At 36.6% G+C, this 19,080-nt stretch overlaps 1 protein-coding gene across 4 annotated transcripts in view; it reads left to right on the top strand.

Annotated features, from left to right (window-relative positions):
• Nucleotides 1-19,080, top strand: part of SMG7 (SMG7 nonsense mediated mRNA decay factor) — an 85,507-nt gene that overhangs the window by 44,466 nt on the left and 21,961 nt on the right. For all 4 annotated transcript variants that reach the window (XM_055419121.2, XM_055419122.2, XM_055419123.2 and 1 more), the window contains 6 exons: nucleotides 154-271; nucleotides 1,981-2,113; nucleotides 11,413-11,584; nucleotides 12,785-12,856; nucleotides 13,674-13,824; nucleotides 14,179-14,314. In XM_055419121.2, coding sequence (XP_055275096.1) covers nucleotides 154-271; nucleotides 1,981-2,113; nucleotides 11,413-11,584; nucleotides 12,785-12,856; nucleotides 13,674-13,824; nucleotides 14,179-14,314 — 782 coding nt within the window. The remainder of the gene's footprint in view (nucleotides 1-153; nucleotides 272-1,980; nucleotides 2,114-11,412; nucleotides 11,585-12,784; nucleotides 12,857-13,673; nucleotides 13,825-14,178; nucleotides 14,315-19,080) is intronic.

Below are 19,080 nucleotides of genomic sequence, written 5' to 3'. Positions count from 1 at the left end.
GAAAGGTAGTAGTATAAAACTTTTGGAGCAGTCTGTGATACATATTTAAAGCAGGTTTTTGATTTGGTGAATAGAGAGTGAAGGAATTGTTGGTGTGGCATAATGGCCTTAACTGTCTGTTTATCTATCTACTGTTTTTGTTTTGTTACTCAGATTCTAAGCTGGGTCCAGCTGAAGTCTGGACATCCAGGCAGGCTCTGCAAGACCTGTACCAGAAAATGCTAGTTACTGATTTGGAATACGCTTTAGACAAGAAAGTAGAACAGGATCTGTAAGTATTACCATTTGGGATGTCCCTGTAAAATCAAGAATCTCATGGAGACTTTAGAAGAGAACAATTTGGTTGTTTCTTTTTAACCTATTTCAGAGTAAGCTATCTTAGTGGGGAAAAAAAAGAAATACTAATACTTGTGATGTTTTGAACAAACTGACCTTTGGTGTAAAGAGGAGAAATGTTCAGAGTTGAGTTTTATTAACATGTTTAGGGCATATCATAAAAACTAATCTGTATATATTTCAAGTGCTAAGAAACAGTGTTTGGATTCTCTGTATTGTATTCAGTCCTGTATTTAAGCTATGATTTAGAAAAGGAACTGTTCAGAGCAGACTTTCTTTGATAAATGCAATTCTATAAATCTCTCCCAAAGGAAAATACATTGTAAGGAAAGTTCTTCCTTTTAATCAAATAAATAGATATTTCCTTCCCCCACTCCCCAACAAGACTAAGAAAAATTTTACGTATTTAGGCTATTCCACTCATTCTTTCTGTGAGCTGTGAAATGGCAGATAACCAGATTCCCAAGTGAGTAAATAAATGCCTTTCATGGAAGGCCTTGCCTTATAAATTGAAACAAGGACATTAGCCTGGTAGAAAATTAAAAATCAAGAATATTCTGTTTACCTAAGTTGTGGTGAAAATTAGTTTTTTCTAATCTAATTTTCCTGATTTTTGCACACCTGACCTTTATAGTGTTAGAAGACCTAGTAATAGAATTTAATCACAACCACTTAAATGCGTATTTTTGATACTAGAGTCATGGATAAGATGGCATCAAAATTGCTGAGGGAGTGATTGCCCTCAGAAATCATTAAAAACCCCAGTCCTTCAAAAGAGTCTCAAAAGCTGCCGTTGATAAAGAATTAGGTACTTTCCAGGTAGGTTGTAAACCCTTTATCTATGTTTGCATCCTTTAATGAAGCCAGTATATCTTCCTTCCATCCTAGTTCTGTTTTTTTATTTGTTTCTTTCTTTTCCCCCTGTGATTTCCAAATTAGGGAGCAACTGTACTTCACCATAACTAAGTTTAAAATGACTCTCTGTACAACTTGATTAATGAATGAAAGGCATTTTATAACAGGATTTTGGTATGCCATATTTCAGCACTGTGTTGTTTCTTAGTTTGAATAGCCAAAACTGAAATGTCAAAAATAAGTTTATTTCGAGCTCTAGCAAAAATATTAGCCCCAAGAGAAACAAAACTATTAAATAGAAATAGAACCAAGTGTTGTGGGAAATAAGTTTTAGAGAAGTAAGAAATATGGCTTAATATTTATAAGGAAACCACTCCACCCCCACCCCCAGGCATGCCACTTGATAGAAGACATTTTTTGGTGCAATGATAAAATGTATGAAAATTTGTTAATAGCTTACTTTTACTTTGGTCTTACCACTGTAATTCTAAGTTTGTACCGGGATTCCTAAATAGGTTCTAACTCTAGTAACCCTAAAAGATTAATAACTGAAGCCACAGTCTGATTATTTGAACATTTGGTAAGTGTTTACTAAGGTTAGTTGCTTTCTACTGCTTGTCTAGTCTTGTTCAAAGGGGAGCATAAAGTTATTTAAGTGAATAACTTTAATGCAGGTTTACTGTCTAGTGTGTTATAATTATAACAAACAGTTCTTTCTTGTTCTCAGGGGGACCAGTGTCTGCCCAGTGAGTCACTGCTATACCAAATAGAATTACATTTTGTTTTCAGCTGGAATCATGCCTTTAAGAATCAGATCACAACACTACAAGGCCAGGCAAAGAATCGAGCAAACCCGAATCGGAGTGAAGTTCAGGCAAACCTTTCTCTGTTCCTAGAGGCAGCTAGTGGCTTCTATACTCAGGTGAGTTTGGCACTACATGCCAGTTTTCCTAAAAATCAGTGGTGAATATTCCCTTTGTGCACGTATTTGTATAGGCACTTCACATACCCATAGTATGGTGCATCTAGGAGTTGATCATCTGTAATCTCAAATAAAAAAATGTCCAAAATTATTTACCATAAGACTTTTAAAACAGTAAAGACTCTGCTCTTTGAAAGGCGATGGTTCACCTTAAAGGTTGAAGGTATAATTATCTGAATAGAAAAAGGGTAATGAGAGCAATGCCTTAGTGAAGCAGAAGTACAGTTACACGTGAAAGAAATCAGTTACAAGTGAACTGACTTTGCTTCATTAGAGCAAATGTGAATGTATGGGTATAGTCATTAAGAAAGTTTAACAGCCATGTTGTGCCAGGTAAGAAAGTCAAACTCTATGATCTCAAGTGAGTTTTTCTAATATTAAGTATATAGTAGAATATATCTGGAGCTTCAAGTGCTGTTAAGCTACCTAAGAGATAAAGTAGCCTTTCCTCAGTTTGAATAATAAGCTGTTATTTATTGTTCTCAGAAATTTTCCCTGCCCTTAGTTTTACAATATGACTTCTAAATCATGTGAGGTAGAATAATTCTTTTTTGGACAGATGAATAATTCTTTTTGGACAATGAATTTTATTTAAGCAGAATTCCTTTGAAAACTTCATCCCATCCACTTGTAATAGCATTCATAATTTAATAAAATATGTATAAATTCTCATGTTACAATGACAAGGCAAGATTTTGAGGAGCTTGCACCAAAGAAATGCACAGAACCTTCTGTCTGTGCTGCTGCTTGACCATTGCTACATATATTTTGTCTATTTTGGTTTTGCCGTTTAGAAAAGACTGTTGAAAGATATCATATAGCGCCATCTTATAGATTTACTTAGACTAAAAAAATTCATCACTGTTCCTCAATGAAAGAACTCAAGTATGGTTCTTGTTCTCACGCTTCATTTTTAAATTGCTGCCAGCTTTTAGCAGAAGTTGGTATTTCTGGAGAGAGGGGTTGTGGTTTGCCACTTGACTAATCCTTAGGGCAGATGTTAAAGGTTAATTCATTCTGCAAGTAACTGTTAAGTGTCTGTTCTTTGTAAAACACAATACTAGACACCGAGGATTGGAGGGAAGAGAGACCATCTTTAACTTTCAAAGGACTGTCCAGTCTAAATGAGATGACTATATTAATAGATACTTTTTTTTTTTTTTGGCTTTTCCATTATAAAAAATGCATACCAATTCCAAGAGATTTGAAATTACAAAAAGTCAAAACATTTTTTCCTTACCCTCTCATTCAGGATAAATTACTGATGAGTAGTTTTTAACACTATTGATAATCATTTTGTTTTCCCAGGAAATTACCATTTATGTTTTTAAATTTCCATCAACAGTGTATGCAAGTGTCTATCTTGACATACACTCAGCAGCGTTAAATATTTCAGTAAAGGTAAATGAATGATTAATTGAATAACATACTTCATAGATGGAGAATAATTTAATGTCTAGTTACTAGTGATGTTGAACTCCATTCTTTTTTAGATATTTGTGTTTTATACAGTCAGTTTAATCATTTATCTTCCCCATCCGTTGTTCAGACTCTAATTTTTTCCATAGTAATTTGTCTGAGCTCTTTCTGCATAGGGAATATTAATTTTTTTTCCTTTTTTTTTTTTGACAAACATCTTTTTCTCCAATTTCTTGTCCTTTCATTTTGTTTGAAGTTTTTTGAAATACAGAAACATAGCTTTTGTTTTTACAATACAGGTTTTTCTTTGTGCATTTGTCCATAGATCAACAGATATTTAAGAATAATAATTACATTTAAAGGAACAAATAGGTATTATATTCATATACTAAAATGTGGAAACACCACCAATATCCTACAATAGAGTAATGGTTAAATAAATTATAAACCATCTGTAAAATGGAATTATGAAACTATTGTGAATGGTATTTGTGAAGTTTTTTTTATTGACGTTTAGCTGATGTACAATTTTATGTAAGTTTCAGGTATACAACATAGTGAGTCACAATTTTTAAAGGTTATACTCTGTTTATGCCTGTGTGCTTGCTGAGTCACTTCAGTCATGTCTGTCTTTTTCACCCTGTGGACTGTAGCCCACCAGTCTCCTCTGTCCATGGGATTCTCCAGGCAAGAATGCTGGAGTGGGTTGCTGTGCCCTCCTCCAGGGGATTTTCCCGACCTCAGGAGCAAACTTGCCTGCCTGTCTAATGTCTTTTGCCTTAACAGGCAGGTTCTTTACCACTAGTGCCATCTGGGAAACACTCTGTTTACAGTTATTATAAATATTGGTTATATTCCCTGTGCTGTATAATACATCCTTATAGCTTATTTATTTGACATATAATAGTTTGTACCTCTTCATCCCCTGCCTTTACCTCACCTCTCTCTTTTGACTTTCCTAGCTGGTAACCACTAGTTTGTTTTCTTTATCTGTGAGTCTATTTATTTTTTGGTTATATTTACTACTTTGTTGTGTTTTTTAGATCCACATGTAAATGATAACATACAGGCACTTATCTTTCTCTATCTGACATTGCATTTAATATAATTTCGTCCAAGTCCATGTTGTTGCAAGTGGCAAATTTTCATTCTTTTTTATGGCTTAGTAGTATCCCATCGGAGAAGGCAATGGCACCCCACTCCATTACTCTTGCCTGGAAAATCCCATGGACAGAGGAGCCTGGTAGGCTGAAGTCCATGGGGTCGTGAAGAGTCGGACATGACTGAGTGACTTCACTTTCACCTTTCACTTTCATGCTTTGGAGAAGGAAATGGCACCCCATTCCAGTGTTCTTGCCTGGAGAATCCCAGGGACAGGGGAGCCTGGTCGGCTGCCGTCTATGGGATCGCACAGAGTAAGACACGACTGAAGCGACTTAGCAGCAGCAGCAGTATCCCATTGTACATGTATGTTTGTGGGGATACACACACACACCCCACATCTTTTTTATCCATTCATCATCTGTTGATGGACAACTGGGTTGTCTCCATATCTTAGCAGTTGTATATAATTCTACGGTGAACATTGAAGTGCATATATGTTTTTTAATAGTGTTTTTGTTTTTTCAGTTATATGCCCAGGAGTAGGAGTGGAATTGCTAGGTAATAGGGTAGTTCTGTTTTTATTTTTTTGAGAAACCTCCATACTGTTTTCCACACTGACTGTACCAACTTACATTTCCACCAGCAGTGTATGGGGGCTCCCTTTTCTCCTTGTCTTCATCAACATTTGTTATTGGTGATCTTTTTGATGATAGCCATTCTGACAGGTGTGAGGTAATAACTCATTGTGGTTTTAATTTGCATTTTTCTGGTGACTAGCAGTGTTGAGCCTTTTTTCATGTGCCTGTGGCCATCCGTATTTCTTCGTTGAAAAAGTGTTTATTCAGATCTTCTGGCATTTTTTTAATCCAGTTATTTGTTTTTTTATCTTAAGTTGTATAAGCAGCTTACGTATTTTGGATATTAACCCCTTATCAGTTTTCTCTCATTTGGTAGGTGGTGTTTTCATTTTGTTGACAGTTTTCTTTGCTCTGCAAAAGTTTTTAAGTTTAATTAGGTCCTGTTTATGAAGATTTTTTTTTATGATGAGGAAATTGTGTTACATGAAAAATCATGATATAAAATTACGTATACAGCTGTAATAGTCTCAGCTAAGTGGGGTATTAACAGAAATGGTATGTCTCCCTATTCCTAGCACACACACACCCCCAATTACTACTTTCAAGTATACTTCTTTGAATTCCAGGTTCCCATCATAACCTTTTGGACAGATTTCATACCATTCTCATTGCTCTTAGGTTTTTATAATAAACAGTCTAGTTTTAAAACTCCAGTCTCATCTCCAACTTAAATCTCTTCCCTTCCTCCATGTAGTGGAAATCTAAACTGTGAACACAGCTGAAGTTGGGAGGAGCAGTAGAGACTTGGTGGAGGTATTGGATTGGCCAAAAGAGCTTATGGAAAGACCAGAATGAACCTTTTGGCCAACCCAATAGAGTATCCACCTTCTGCAGTACATTTTTATATTAACCATTACACAGATATGTTTATCTTGAAAAATGATTCTTAATCTTTTTATTATGATGTGACACACATGTAGCACATTTCCAAGGGTTTGATTGAACACTGATAAATCCAAACGAATCTGCATGGAAGTATATAGCAGGAATCATTTTTGTTGATGTAGCAGGTTATTTGCAAAAACATTTTATAAGCAAGTCAATAATAAAATCATTAAATGTCTCAAAATATTGTTTTATAAATGAAAATATATAAGTAATTTTGAAATTTGTTTTTTGAAATTTTTGTAGTAAGTATTGATCTTTCCCCCACTGCATTCCACAGGCCCTGGCTGAGTAATTACACCAGTTGTAGAATGAGCAGCAGTAAACTTTTTTCAGATCTCAACATTAATAGAACTTGTTCAGTTCAGTTCAGTTCAGTTCAGTCGCTCAGTCGTGTCCGACTCTCCGCGACCCCATGAATCACAGCACGCCAGGCCTCCCTTGACTTGATAATTGAAATAGTTAGATGATGTTGTGAACAATAATGTTCTGTACATCTCTTTTTGATAACATGTACATATTAAGCTACCAGACTGGGGAAGTACACCGGGTCCAAATCATTGTACAGCTTTATAGACTAAGATGAATTTTGAATTTTAATCTGAAGTATCGTTGCAAGTCATTGGGAAGTAGACAGGGGAATAGCATGATAAAATTTGTATTTTTAAAAGATGACTTTGGATGTTGCTTGGAGATTGATTTAGCAAGGGTCAAGAATGGAAGGTAGATAGTGTGCTGCTGTGATGGATTTATAAAGTCCGGCCAGGACTTCCTAATGGATTGGATCAGATGTGTGGAATCAGGATAGGGGAAGAGTCAGAGATAACTTAAGTTTCAGATTGAGCGGCTAGTTGACTGGTTGTACCATTTACTGAGATAGAGAACACTGAGGAAAAGACAACTCTGTTCATGCTACCCTAGGGAGATAGATGCCTGTTTGACGTGTAAGTGGAGAGGTCAAATAGGTAATTCGATAAGCTAAGCTAGGAGCTCAGTGAAAAGGTCAGAGTCAGAACAAAATTTATGATTACAATAAAGTACCCTGACTTAGACATTAGGGTTTTGCATTTAAAACCATAGAACTAGGTGGGAACAGGTTTGGCACAGGAGGAGCCACATTTCAGTAGGAGTAAATCAGAGTGGTACCTTAGAAGACAAAGAGAAAAGCATTTCACTATGAGAAGGGAGTGATCAACTCAGTTGAGTACTACCAAGAAATCAAGTAAGATGCTTAAACAGGATCAGTTGGATTTGACACGCAGAAGTCATTAGTGAAATAAATGGATACCATATTTCCTCATTTCTAAAACATTTTTCATATTTTAACACCTCTGAGATAGGGATACATTTACCAAAGATGGTCAGTTCACCATTTAAATGGCAGTTTTTTATTCTGTTACATAAATAATAGTTCATCTTAAAATTTATGGTATCTTGGATTTGATGCAATGTGACTTAAGTTGAGTGCTTGAGATAGAAATCTGATTAGCATGGATTGAAAAGAGACTGATACATGATTATCCTCATTTATGTTTTCTGTGAAGATGATTTTGACTTAGATATCATTTTGTTAACTATTGGTGTTTAAAGCATGGTTCTTCAAACCAGAATCAAATTGCCAAATGAAGTAAAGATGTAACATCATGCTGTATGGGTTTTTTAAAACATCAAAAACCAGAACAGTAGAGTAGTCCTTACTCTTAAGAAATGGGAACCAAAAAGAAAGCATTAAATATCTGTAGTAATTAAAAGATATTCTTTGTATTCATAGTGAAAGTGAAAGTCGCTCAGTTATGTCCAACTCTTTGCGACCCCATGGACTATACAGTCCATGGAATTCTCCAGGCCAGAATACTGGAATGTGGTAGCCTTTCGCTTCTCCAGGGGATCTTCCCAGCCCAGGGATCAAACCCAGGTATCGCGCATTACAGGCATATTCTTTACCAGCTGAGCCACAAGGGAAGCCCAAGAACACTGGAGTAGGTAGCCTATCCCTTCTCCGGGGGATCTTCCCGAGCCAGGAATCGAACCGGGGTCTCCTGCATTGCAGGGGGATTCTTTACCAGCTGAGCCATGAGGGAATCCCTGTGTATTCATATTTAGTTCTAAATGCTTAGGGTAGATTGAAGAGCTAATGAGCAGTGGAATAGTATAACAGAGTTTTCACAGAATAATTGCCAAATGTAGTTTTGTTCAGCATATTAAACATCTGTTTCCCTTTAGTCCCACCTTGTTTCCGCCTCAACTCATGCTTTCTCACCTGGAATCCTTTGACCCAGCAGGAACTTTTCCAGTATCTCTACCTTCAACTCCTGGGTTCAGGCATAAATTTTATTATAAGACAGCCACATGAAGTTTCAACTATATTTGATTTACTTTTCTTAAACATCCTTTTTTTCTTCTTGAAAGATATTCAACTGTGCCTAATTTTCCAGTCTGTTCTTTCAGTACCTGTAGAACTCAAGTGTTCGTTTATCCTCTGTCATGTTTCTTCTTGCTATCTTCCACGGAATCTGTTTTAGGGTTTTTCCCATTTTTTGTTCCTTTTTTTCTATTTTCAGACTCTCTTCATTCTGGGCACTAGTTTTGTTTGCTCAATTTTATGTCAGTAAATTTCTTGCACATTGCAAATGTACAGGTATAAGTACAATTGTAGATAACTCCTGTGTTTCGTGAGAAGGGAATATAGGATTTTATATTTGGTTATACAGGTGCTTTTTATCTTAGGAAAAGGGTGAGATATTATATATCCTTCTGAGTTGGGTCCCCTTCGGTGTCTTATTTTGTTTTGTGAAATCTGTACTTATTAGAGAGAGTGGTGTTAGAATCAAGATATTTCTAATTCTGTAATTAAAGTCAAACAACTCAATATTTTTGTTGCTTTCATACCCTCATCTGAAAAAAATGGAGCTTCATACCTGTGTTGAAGCAACATACTGTGTTGCTACTAGTTTATCACAAGGATTAAGTGAGACAAACACTTAGCCCAGGGAGTGAAACTTACTTATAGGCATAGAATATTCCGTTGGTTCATACTATCGTGTTTGATATCTTTCTCTGTCTTCCTCATCTCTCCTACTCTCCCTTCCCTACTTTATGTACCTGTCTTGCTCATTTAGCTGTGAGCTCCTTAAGCACACAGATTTTTTTATTTATCTCTGTGTCCCTATTGTTTTCCATGGGTGTGTGATACAATAACCAAGTATTTGAATGATTATCAGTTCAGTTCAGTCACTCAGTCGTGTCTGACTCTTTGCGACCCCATGAACCGCAGCTCACCAGGCCTCCCTGTCCGTCTCCAACTCCCGGAGTTCACCCAAACCCATGTCCATAGAGTCAGTGATGCCATCCAGCCATCTCATCCTCTGTCGTCCCCTTCTCCTCCTTCCCTCAATCTTTCCTAGCATTAGGGTCTTTTCCAGTGAGTCAGCTCTTCGCATCAGGTGGCCAAAGTATTGGAGCTTCAGTTTCACCATCAGTCCTTCCAATGAATATTCAGGACTGATCTCCTTTAGGAAGGACTGGTTGGATCTCCTTGCAGTCTAAGGGACTCTCAAGAGTCTTCTCCAACACCACAGTTCAAAAGCATCAATTCTTCAGCACTCAGCCTTCTTTATAGTCCAACTCTCACATCCATACATGACCACTGGAAAAACCATAGCCTGACTAGACGGACCTTTGTTGGCAAAGTAATGTCTCTGCTTTTTAATACGCTATCTAGGTTGGTCATAACATTCCTTCCAAGGAGTAAACCTTTTTTAATGTCATTGCTGCAGTCACCATCTGCAGTGATTTTGGAGCCCCAAAAAATAAAGTCAGCCACTGTTTCCACTGTTTCCCCATCTATTTGCCATGAAGTGATGGGACCGGATGCCATGATCTTAGTTTTCTGAATTTTGAGCTTTAAGCCAACTATTTCACTCTCCTCTTTCACTTTCATCAAGAGGCTCTTTAGTTCTTCTTCACTTTCTGCCATAAGGGTGTTGTCATCTGCTTGTAAGTAAATATTTGAATGAATGAGAGTAGAATGTGAAGAGCTGTGTGGAGGGCCAAGAATTAAGTGCTTGAGGCTATTAATGTAGGGGGAGAAAAATCTTTGAATGAAGGACACTGAAAAGATTGGCAAGAAAAAAAGAACTAGAAAAGCTTAGTGATCAGTCATAAGATCAGCTGTTTTTAATGTGGCACAGAGATCCAATAGGATGGTGACTAGGAAACATCCTTTGTATTTGCTTATTTATAACAAGATGTCTTTGACAGCAGTTTCAGTAGAGTGGTTGTAGATGGTGGGATGAGGAGTGGAGAAGTTGTGTGAAAGTCAGATCATAATGGACTAAGGAGCGACTAGGAATTGAGAAAGCAGATATGATACTTGTGGACGCCTTTGAAGGAATTCTGTTGAGAAGAAGAAGAGATACTAGAAGCTTGCTAAAGGAGAAATCTGGAATCAAGGGAAAGTGCTTCGGTTCTGTGTGTTTTGTTTTATAGTAATAATTATTGTTTATTTTTTGTGGGCAACATTTCATAGGGCATAGCAAAGAAGCTTGATAAGTTGAAAGTAGATTTTAAAAATGAGGGGATGACAGTCAGGAGGCAGAAAAGAATGAAACAGCATACTCGGACAGAGAAGTTATTTCTCAGTGAGAGAAGGAACCCTCTCATACCATAAAACTAGAGAAGAAAGGAAGAAAGAGTGGATGTCTACATAATGTCAAAAGTTCCTTCCAGATCTCTACAGATGTAGAGATCTGTGTATGCAGAGACCCAAGTTTGACCTCGGGCTTAAGAAAATAAGTCTGAAGAAACTCCTGAAATCTGCCAAATATGTTGGTTTGTATTTAAGTCAGATTTGCAGCCACCTAGTTTTTAATGAGTTTTGTGTGTTTCTAAGAGGAAAAGAAAATAGATAGGTAATTGCATGGAGTTGCTTGCAGAATGAATCTGAATAGCCGACTCAGGTAGAATCTTTTTTTTTCCTAAATTGCTGCTGTTCCTTTTAGATGTACATCTTGGATTGCTCTAATACTTGGCAAGTCAAATGATATGATTTGTAACGAATGTTACTAGTTATCCTATGAAAGGTTGTCCTATCTTAGGTCTTAGCAGTGTGTAATATTAGTTACACATGTTAAAGTATACCAACTTTATGTTAGAGCACTTCTGACTTAATACTAACCCTTGTTTTCCTTTCAGTTATTACAAGAACTGTGTACAGTATTTAATGTAGATTTACCATGCCGTGTGAAGTCTTCCCAGTTGGGAATTATCAGCAATAAACAGACGCATACCAGCGCCATAGTGAAGCCACAGTCTAGCTCCTGTTCCTATATCTGCCAGCACTGCCTCGTTCACCTTGGAGACATTGGTGAGCCCTTGCTGTGAAGGAACTGATAATACATTCATGGTTTTCTTTGGATAGTCATAGAAAGATTATTTTCTTTTAAACAAGCATACACATACAACTTAGATTGTCATAAGAGAAAACTATAAAATGTATTTTAAGAAACTTTGATTTTCTGAATGCTTTGGGATTGGCAAAGGCTCTTAAAGGAAGTAACTTTCATATTCAGATTTAAATTTTATTCAGATTTTATGCAGATGTAGGCAAATAATAAACCAGCAAAAATGTAATCAAAGCTTAATTTTTCAAAGTGATGCCATAATATTTTCTGAAAGACTGTACTCCTTTGGAATTTTGGAGTTTATAAAAACTACTCCTTCTGAAGCTTGGTTGCCTTCTTTTCTTCCTACCAGTGCATTAAAAGTTCATTTTTAATTGTTTGCTTTTTACAGTTCAATTTGTATTTCCATTTTATATATTTTATCTGGGAATGTTATGTAATATATATATTCTTGTTCATTCCTTTAAGGTGACCTGAAAAGGGTTGTGAAACAAATTAACTATAGGATTATGTTTTGATTGTCCTCAAATAACAAGGAGTGGATTTACATTCAGAGATTTTTAGATTTCTTGATGTCATAAATCATTCACTCCAGGAGAGGTCACATCAAAGTAAGCACCAGTTTCTACAGGGAGATTCAGCGAGTAGTAGTATATCTAGATTGCTTTTGCTTTCAGTGTATTCTTTGCACACACATAAATACTATTTCAATAGGTGTGAGGCATTTTTCAAAATCACTTTATAAAGATATTAAAGAAATACATACATTTCAGATCGTATTGTATAGTGTTTTTTGTTTTGTTTTGTTTTGTTTTTAAGTGCCATATAACTCACCCCTTCTTGTGGGCCGGCCCCAGGTCCCCAGCATAGTCCGTAGTGGGAGCTGGTGATGGCATGACACTGGAGGACCTGAGAATGGGGGCTAGGTAAGCTTTAAAGTTGGTTACATGCTGAATGTCCCAGCTAGGGAAGGCCGGATGGACACTTCACACGTAATCCTATAGTTAATTTGCTTTAAAATATTTTGTCTTTAATCATCCTACTTTAATTTTAATGTATTTATTAACTTTAAATGTTTAAACTATAGCTGTTTTGGAATTACCCTAATGGTTGTTTTTCTCTGTGTGTTTGTTTTTAAACTGAGCTTTTTTCCCTCCTCTTAGCTCGATACAGAAACCAGACCAGCCAGGCAGAGTCCTACTATAGGCATGCAGCTCAGCTTGTCCCCTCTAATGGTGAGTGGGTTATGACATTTTACTTTCAGTAGAAAAATGGAAAATAGATAGTTCAGGGCTCCTGTTTAAGTGGTTAAGAAGTCAAAAGATATTTTCAGTTTTGGTATTGATTATTGTATTTTTCCTTTTAACTGTACATTCTGTGTAATTGGAAATAAAAACATTATTACTGTTGTCAGTAAAGCTCTATGAATAGAATATTCTCTAATGTGATCTAAAATTGCTTCAACAACTCTGGCTTCCCTAATAATAATAATTTTCTTTTTAATACCATAATTTCCCTCCTAGAAAAATTCTCTCTTATTACAAAAAGATAATGCTTTTATCTTTTGATGGCTCCCTAAATGGGCATTAGGAGTGATTCTTCAATTAAATTACTGTAGGTGTTTGGAGATATACATTCTGGTTAAGCCACATTGAAAGTCCTTTAGATTCTAAAGGAGTCGCTTGAAAGCAGGGATGGTGTTTGGACACACTGTTGTCATGTTGTCTGTGGCTACTTTCCCACTACAGTGGCAGAGTTGAGTTGTTGTGATAGAGACTCTGGCCCACAAAGCAAAAATTACTTACTGTCAAGCCCTTTCCAAAGTCTTATTTGAACTTAGAGTGCCCTCCACCCTAATCATATGACTTTTTAAACTATGTGCCATCATTAAAGTGTGCTGCTAGGCCATTTTTAATGAGCTAGTCATGAGATTTACTTTATAAAATGCTCCCCATTGTTAATACAGAGATTTAAAAACTGACCTTCTGCATTCTGTGATAGCAAGACTTCATGCATCTTGGATTACTTTAGAATCTTACCTTTCTCCTCTAGGTCAGCCTTACAATCAGTTGGCTATCTTAGCTTCTTCCAAAGGAGACCATCTGACTACAATTTTCTACTACTGCAGAAGCATTGCTGTGAAGTTCCCTTTCCCAGCTGCCTCTACTAATCTACAAAAAGCACTTTCTAAAGCACTGGAAAGGTACGGATGACTTTTCCAAGTAGACTCAAATTTGGGCATATAAGAAATAACGGCCAGTTGCTCATGCTTCCTGCCTCTCCTATTTGCCTAAAATCTAAACACATGTATTGCAACAGTTTTGCATGTAGTCACCAATTTCAACCGGTCAGTCTCTGAGTTGTTCCCAGTGGAGTAGTACAGGCTGCTGAGTACTAATTCATCTGAGTGTGTTATAATTGAAAAGTCATTGAGAGCACAATCCGCCCCCTAAGTCATAGGTGCTCAAATAACATATTTGTGCAAATCAAAGTCTCCTATAAGACGTTTTAGTCATTTTATGGCTTAAGATTCATGGAAGTTTTTCTTTCATTTCAGCCGGGATGAGGTGAAAACCAAATGGGGTGTTTCTGACTTCATCAAGGCCTTTATTAAATTCCACGGTCATGTGTACCTGAGTAAGAGCTTGGAAAAGTTGAGCCCTCTTCGAGAGAAGTTGGAAGAACAGTTTAAGGTTAGATTTTTTTAAACAGAATTTTTTCTTGTCTAAATGAGGAAGCATATGATTTGGAGGAGACTTACTCCCAGTTTTATGTCACTACTTAATTATGAAATGTTGATAAAACCGAAATTTAAAGCATGTGAAATTCTGGCAAACTGCATTCCTTCAGTTTAAACTGAGATGCTGTCTATATAAAGAAATACAGCAGACATGTTTTCACTAAGTAGCTGCCATTTGGCAGAAAATATCATAGTGGGAAAAGACAAATTTTCCTCCTTCCCTCTCAGATCAAGCACCTTTCATTTTTTTTGTAATTAATTTATTTTTTATTGGAGGCAAATTATTTTACAATATTATATTGGTTGGTTTTGCCATACATTGACATGAATTCGCCCCAGGTTTACATAAGTTCTCCCTCCTGAACCCCCCTCCCACCTCCCTCCTCCTTTTATCCTCCCTCTGGGTCATCCCCGCATGCCAGCCCCGAGCATCCTATAACATGCATCGACCCTGAATTAGTGATTCATTTCACATATGACAACATACGTGTTTCAATGCCATTCTCCCAAATCATCCCACCCTCACCCTCTCCCACAGAGTCCCAAAGACTGTTTTATACATCTGTGTCTCTTTTGCTGTCTCGTATACAGGGTTATCATTTGCATCCTTCTAAATTACATACATATGCGTTAGTATACTGTATTGGCGGAGAAGGCAATGGCAAGCCACTCCAGTACTCTTGCCTAGAAAATCCCATGGATGGAGGAGCCTGGTAGGCTGCAGTCCATGGGGTCGCTAAGGGTCGGACACGACTGAGCGACTTCACTTTCACTTTTCACTTTCACACATTGGAGAAGGAAATGGCAACCCACTCCAGTGTTCTTGCCTGGAGAATCCCAGGGACGGGGGAGCCTGGTGGGCTTCCGTCTATGGGGTCACACAGAGTCGGACACGACTGAAGTGACTTAGCAGCAGCATACTGTATTGGTGTTTTTCTTTCTGGCTTACTTCACTCTATATAATAGGCTCCAGTTTCATCCACCTCATTAGAACTGATTCAAATGTATTCTTTTTAATGGCTGAATAATACTCCATTGTGTATATGTACCAAAGCTTTCTTATCCTTTCGTCTGCAGATGGACATCTAGGTTGCTTCCATGTCCTGGCTATTATAAACAGTGCTGCAATGAACATTGGGGTACATGTGTCTCTTTCAATTCTGGTTTCCTCGGTGTGTATGCCCAGGAGTGCGATTGCTGGATCATATGGCAGTTCTATTTCCAGTTTTTTGAGGAATCTCCACACTGTTCTCCATAGTGGCTGTACTAGTTTGCATTCCCACCAACAATGTAAGAGGGTTCCTTTCTCTCCACATCCTCTCCAGCATTTACTGCGTGTAGAGTTTTGGATAGCAGCCATTCTGACTGGTGTGAAGTGGTATCTCATTGTGGTTTTGATTTGCATCTCTCTGATTATGAGGGATGTTGAGCATTTTTTCATGTGTTTGTTAGCCATCTTTATGTCTTCTTTGGAGAAATGTCTGTTTAGTTCTTTGGCCCATTTTTTGATTGGGTCATTTATTTTTCTGGAATTGAGCTGCAGGAGCTGCTTGTCTATTTTGGAGATTAATCCTTTATCCGTTGCTTCATTTGCTATTATTTTCTCCCATTCTGAAGGCTGTCTTTTCACCTTACTTATAGTTTCCTTTGCTGTGCAGAAGCTTTTGATTTTAATTAGGTCCCATTTGTTTATTTTTGCTTTTATTTCCAGTATTCTGGGAGGTGGGTCATGGAGGATCCTGCTGTGATTTATGTCGGAGAGTGTTTTGCCTACGTTCTCCTCTAGGAGTTTTATAGTTTCTGGTCTTACATTTAGCTCTCTAATCCATTTTGAGTTTATTTTTGTGTATGGTGTTAGGAAGTGTTCTAGTTTCATTCTTTTACATGTGGCTGACCAGTTTTCCCAGCACCACTTGTTAAAGAGACTGTCTTTTCTCCATTTTATATTCTTGCCTCCTTTGTCGAAGATAAGGTGTCCATAGGAGCGTGGGTTTATCTCTGGGCTTTCTATTTTGTTCCATTGATCTATATTTCTGTCTTTATGCCAGTACCATATTGTCTTGATGACTGTGGCTTTGTAGTAGAGCCTGAAGTCCGGCAGGTTAATTCCCCCAGTTCCATTCTTCTTCCTCAAGATTGCTTTGGCTATTCGAGGTTTTTTGTATTTCCATACAAATTGTGAGACTATTTGTTCTAGTTCTGTGAAAAATATCGTTGGTAGCTTGATAGGGATTGCATTGAATGTATAAATTACTTTGGGTAGTATACTCATTTTTACAATATTTATTCTTCCAATCCATGAACATGGTATATTTCTCCATCTATTAGTGTCCTCTTTGATTACTTTCAGTAGTGTTTTATAGTTTTCTATGTACAAGTCTTTTGTTTCTTTAGGTAGATATATTCCTAAGTATTTAATTCTTTTCGTTGCAACAGTGAATGGAATAGTTTCCTTAATTTCTCTTTCTATTTTCTCATTATTAGTGTATAGGAATGCAAGGGATTTCTGTGTGTTGATTTTATATCCTGCAACGTTACTGTAATCATTGATTAGCTCTAGTAGTTTTCTGGTAGAGTCTCTAGGGTTTTCTGTGTAGAGGATCATGTCATCAGCGAACAGTGAAAGCTTTACTTCTTCTTTTCCAATTTGTATTCCTTTTATGTCTTTTTCTGCTCTGATTGCTGTGGCCAAAACTTCCAGAACTATGTTGAATAGTAGTGGTGAGAGTGGGCACCCTTGTCTTGTTCCTGACTTTAGGGGAAATGCTTTCAGTTTTTCACCATTGAGGATAATGTTTGCTGTGGGTTTGTCATATACAGCTTTTATTATGTTGAGGTATGTCCCTTCTATTCCTACTTTCTGGAGGGTTTTTATCATAAATGGATGTTGAATTTTGTCGAAGGCTTTCTCAAGCACCTTTCTTTTCTCAGTTTTAGAAGTTCTGCATTTGATGTTTTCTGTATTTAGATGTGATTTGGTTACCTACTTTATTGATAATAAATCCATTCTGCAAACTGAGCTCATTGTTCTTACTGTACTTTAATCCCTCAGGATTTGTGATTGACTGAAGGAAAGTAATGAGAATTTCATTTAGCAGGCATATATTTCACTAATTTGTACAAAGAGATAAAATTAAGTAATCTTTTTTTAGTTATATGCATGAAAATAATTTTTATTAGTATATTAACTTAGTTTAAATGATGTAGTAAAATATATATAATATTGGAGGAGTTAAAATTAACTGTTTTAGTTTTAGTTCATTTATTCAACAAATATTTGACTGCTGCTGCTGCTGCTGCATCAATCACTGTTTTAGTCACTGAAATCAACAGGGAACAAGACAGTCTCAAAGAACATATTTCTGGGTTACTTTTGAGTGTCTATACATTTGGGGAATTGTCTGTAACTAAGGAATTGTCTGTAACTGGGAAATTGTCTATAAAGTATTATATAGGTTTCACATTCCAGAGGTTGTAGAACTTAATTAAGAGACAGTAAATTAGCCAGATACAATCAGTGTGAAATAGTTTTTACAGATGATCATTTTTTAGTTGATACTTTTTATGTGTAAGAGATTATACCAAGTAACTATAATAGAAATAGTTTGTTTTTAAAATAAGCCTCTAAAATCCCCTGCTGTTCTCTGCTTCTGTTAGTGACCTATTTAAACTTAGCCGGTGATTTATGGAGTTAGGTACATGAAAGAAACAACCAACTTTTTAAAGCCCTAGGCTGTTCAGCTTAGAAAAAACAAGTCTAAATATTATTCATTGTAAGTTTTCAGATATGTGAAGGATTATTTTTAAAGAACACATCTTTGTCTTTCTGAGGTCAGAAATAAAATCTTAAAATTTAAGTAGGTTACTAAGAGGTCTCTTTTGAGAGCTTAAAAGTCAGATTGACAGCCATTTTTCTTGAATGGTTTAGGTGCAGTCTCATTGAGTAGCAGGGGGTTGGACCAAATGATGTTTTGAGATTGCTTCCAGCTCTGGTTCTACTCCCTAAATGGGGAGGGAGGGGGGAACCTACCTTCATGAGATCTTATCTTAAGTCATTCTCGTATAGAATCTAGTCAATTTTGTATTTGTTTCAACCTCAGACACTAGTATTGTCTTCAGATATATATTTTTGTGTGTGAAGTTCTGGTGGGTGTATGTGGGCAGTTGCTAAAATAACACTTTAAAGTATCATTCCAACACTCTGAAGTTAAACACAGTATGAGGCAGATCTATTTTCAACCTTAGCCAGTATTGAAATGTCAGAAGAACATTGTTGGAGTGAAATTTAGCATAGTTGAGTAAGTATTTCTAAAGCTTTACAGATAATTAGTATATCCACATGTAAACCTCAGTGTATCTGTCTTACCAGCAAATCTTTATTTACTAAGCAGAAATATGTACCAACTTGAGGTCCTTAAGTCCTCATTGGAGGACTTAAGATCTGGGTTTAGGAATTGAGATACAAGGCTTTTATATCTGTTAAATGTGTGCTGTTTCTTAACAGTGTTTAGTTCAGTATAATCCTTAACTGCTGTTGAAAGTGTCTTTGAGTAACAAAAAGTCAGTCCCGGTTTAATCTGTTACTAAAATGCAATCCAAATGTTATGAAATTACAACTTAATAGTATATATTTCTAAAAGTATGGGTTATTCCTTCACTAAGTGTTTGAGTTCCTATTGTATACTCTGCACTTCTCTCACTTCTCTAAACTCTTAGGGA

This window comes from Moschus berezovskii, chromosome 17 (genome assembly GCF_049115385.1).
Source record: "Moschus berezovskii isolate FMDL1 chromosome 17, NW_MosBer_1.0, whole genome shotgun sequence".
Lineage (NCBI taxonomy): Eukaryota > Metazoa > Chordata > Mammalia > Artiodactyla > Moschidae > Moschus > Moschus berezovskii.
Note: the sequence above shows the minus strand (reverse complement) of the source record. Positions and strands in the feature narration are given on the sequence as shown.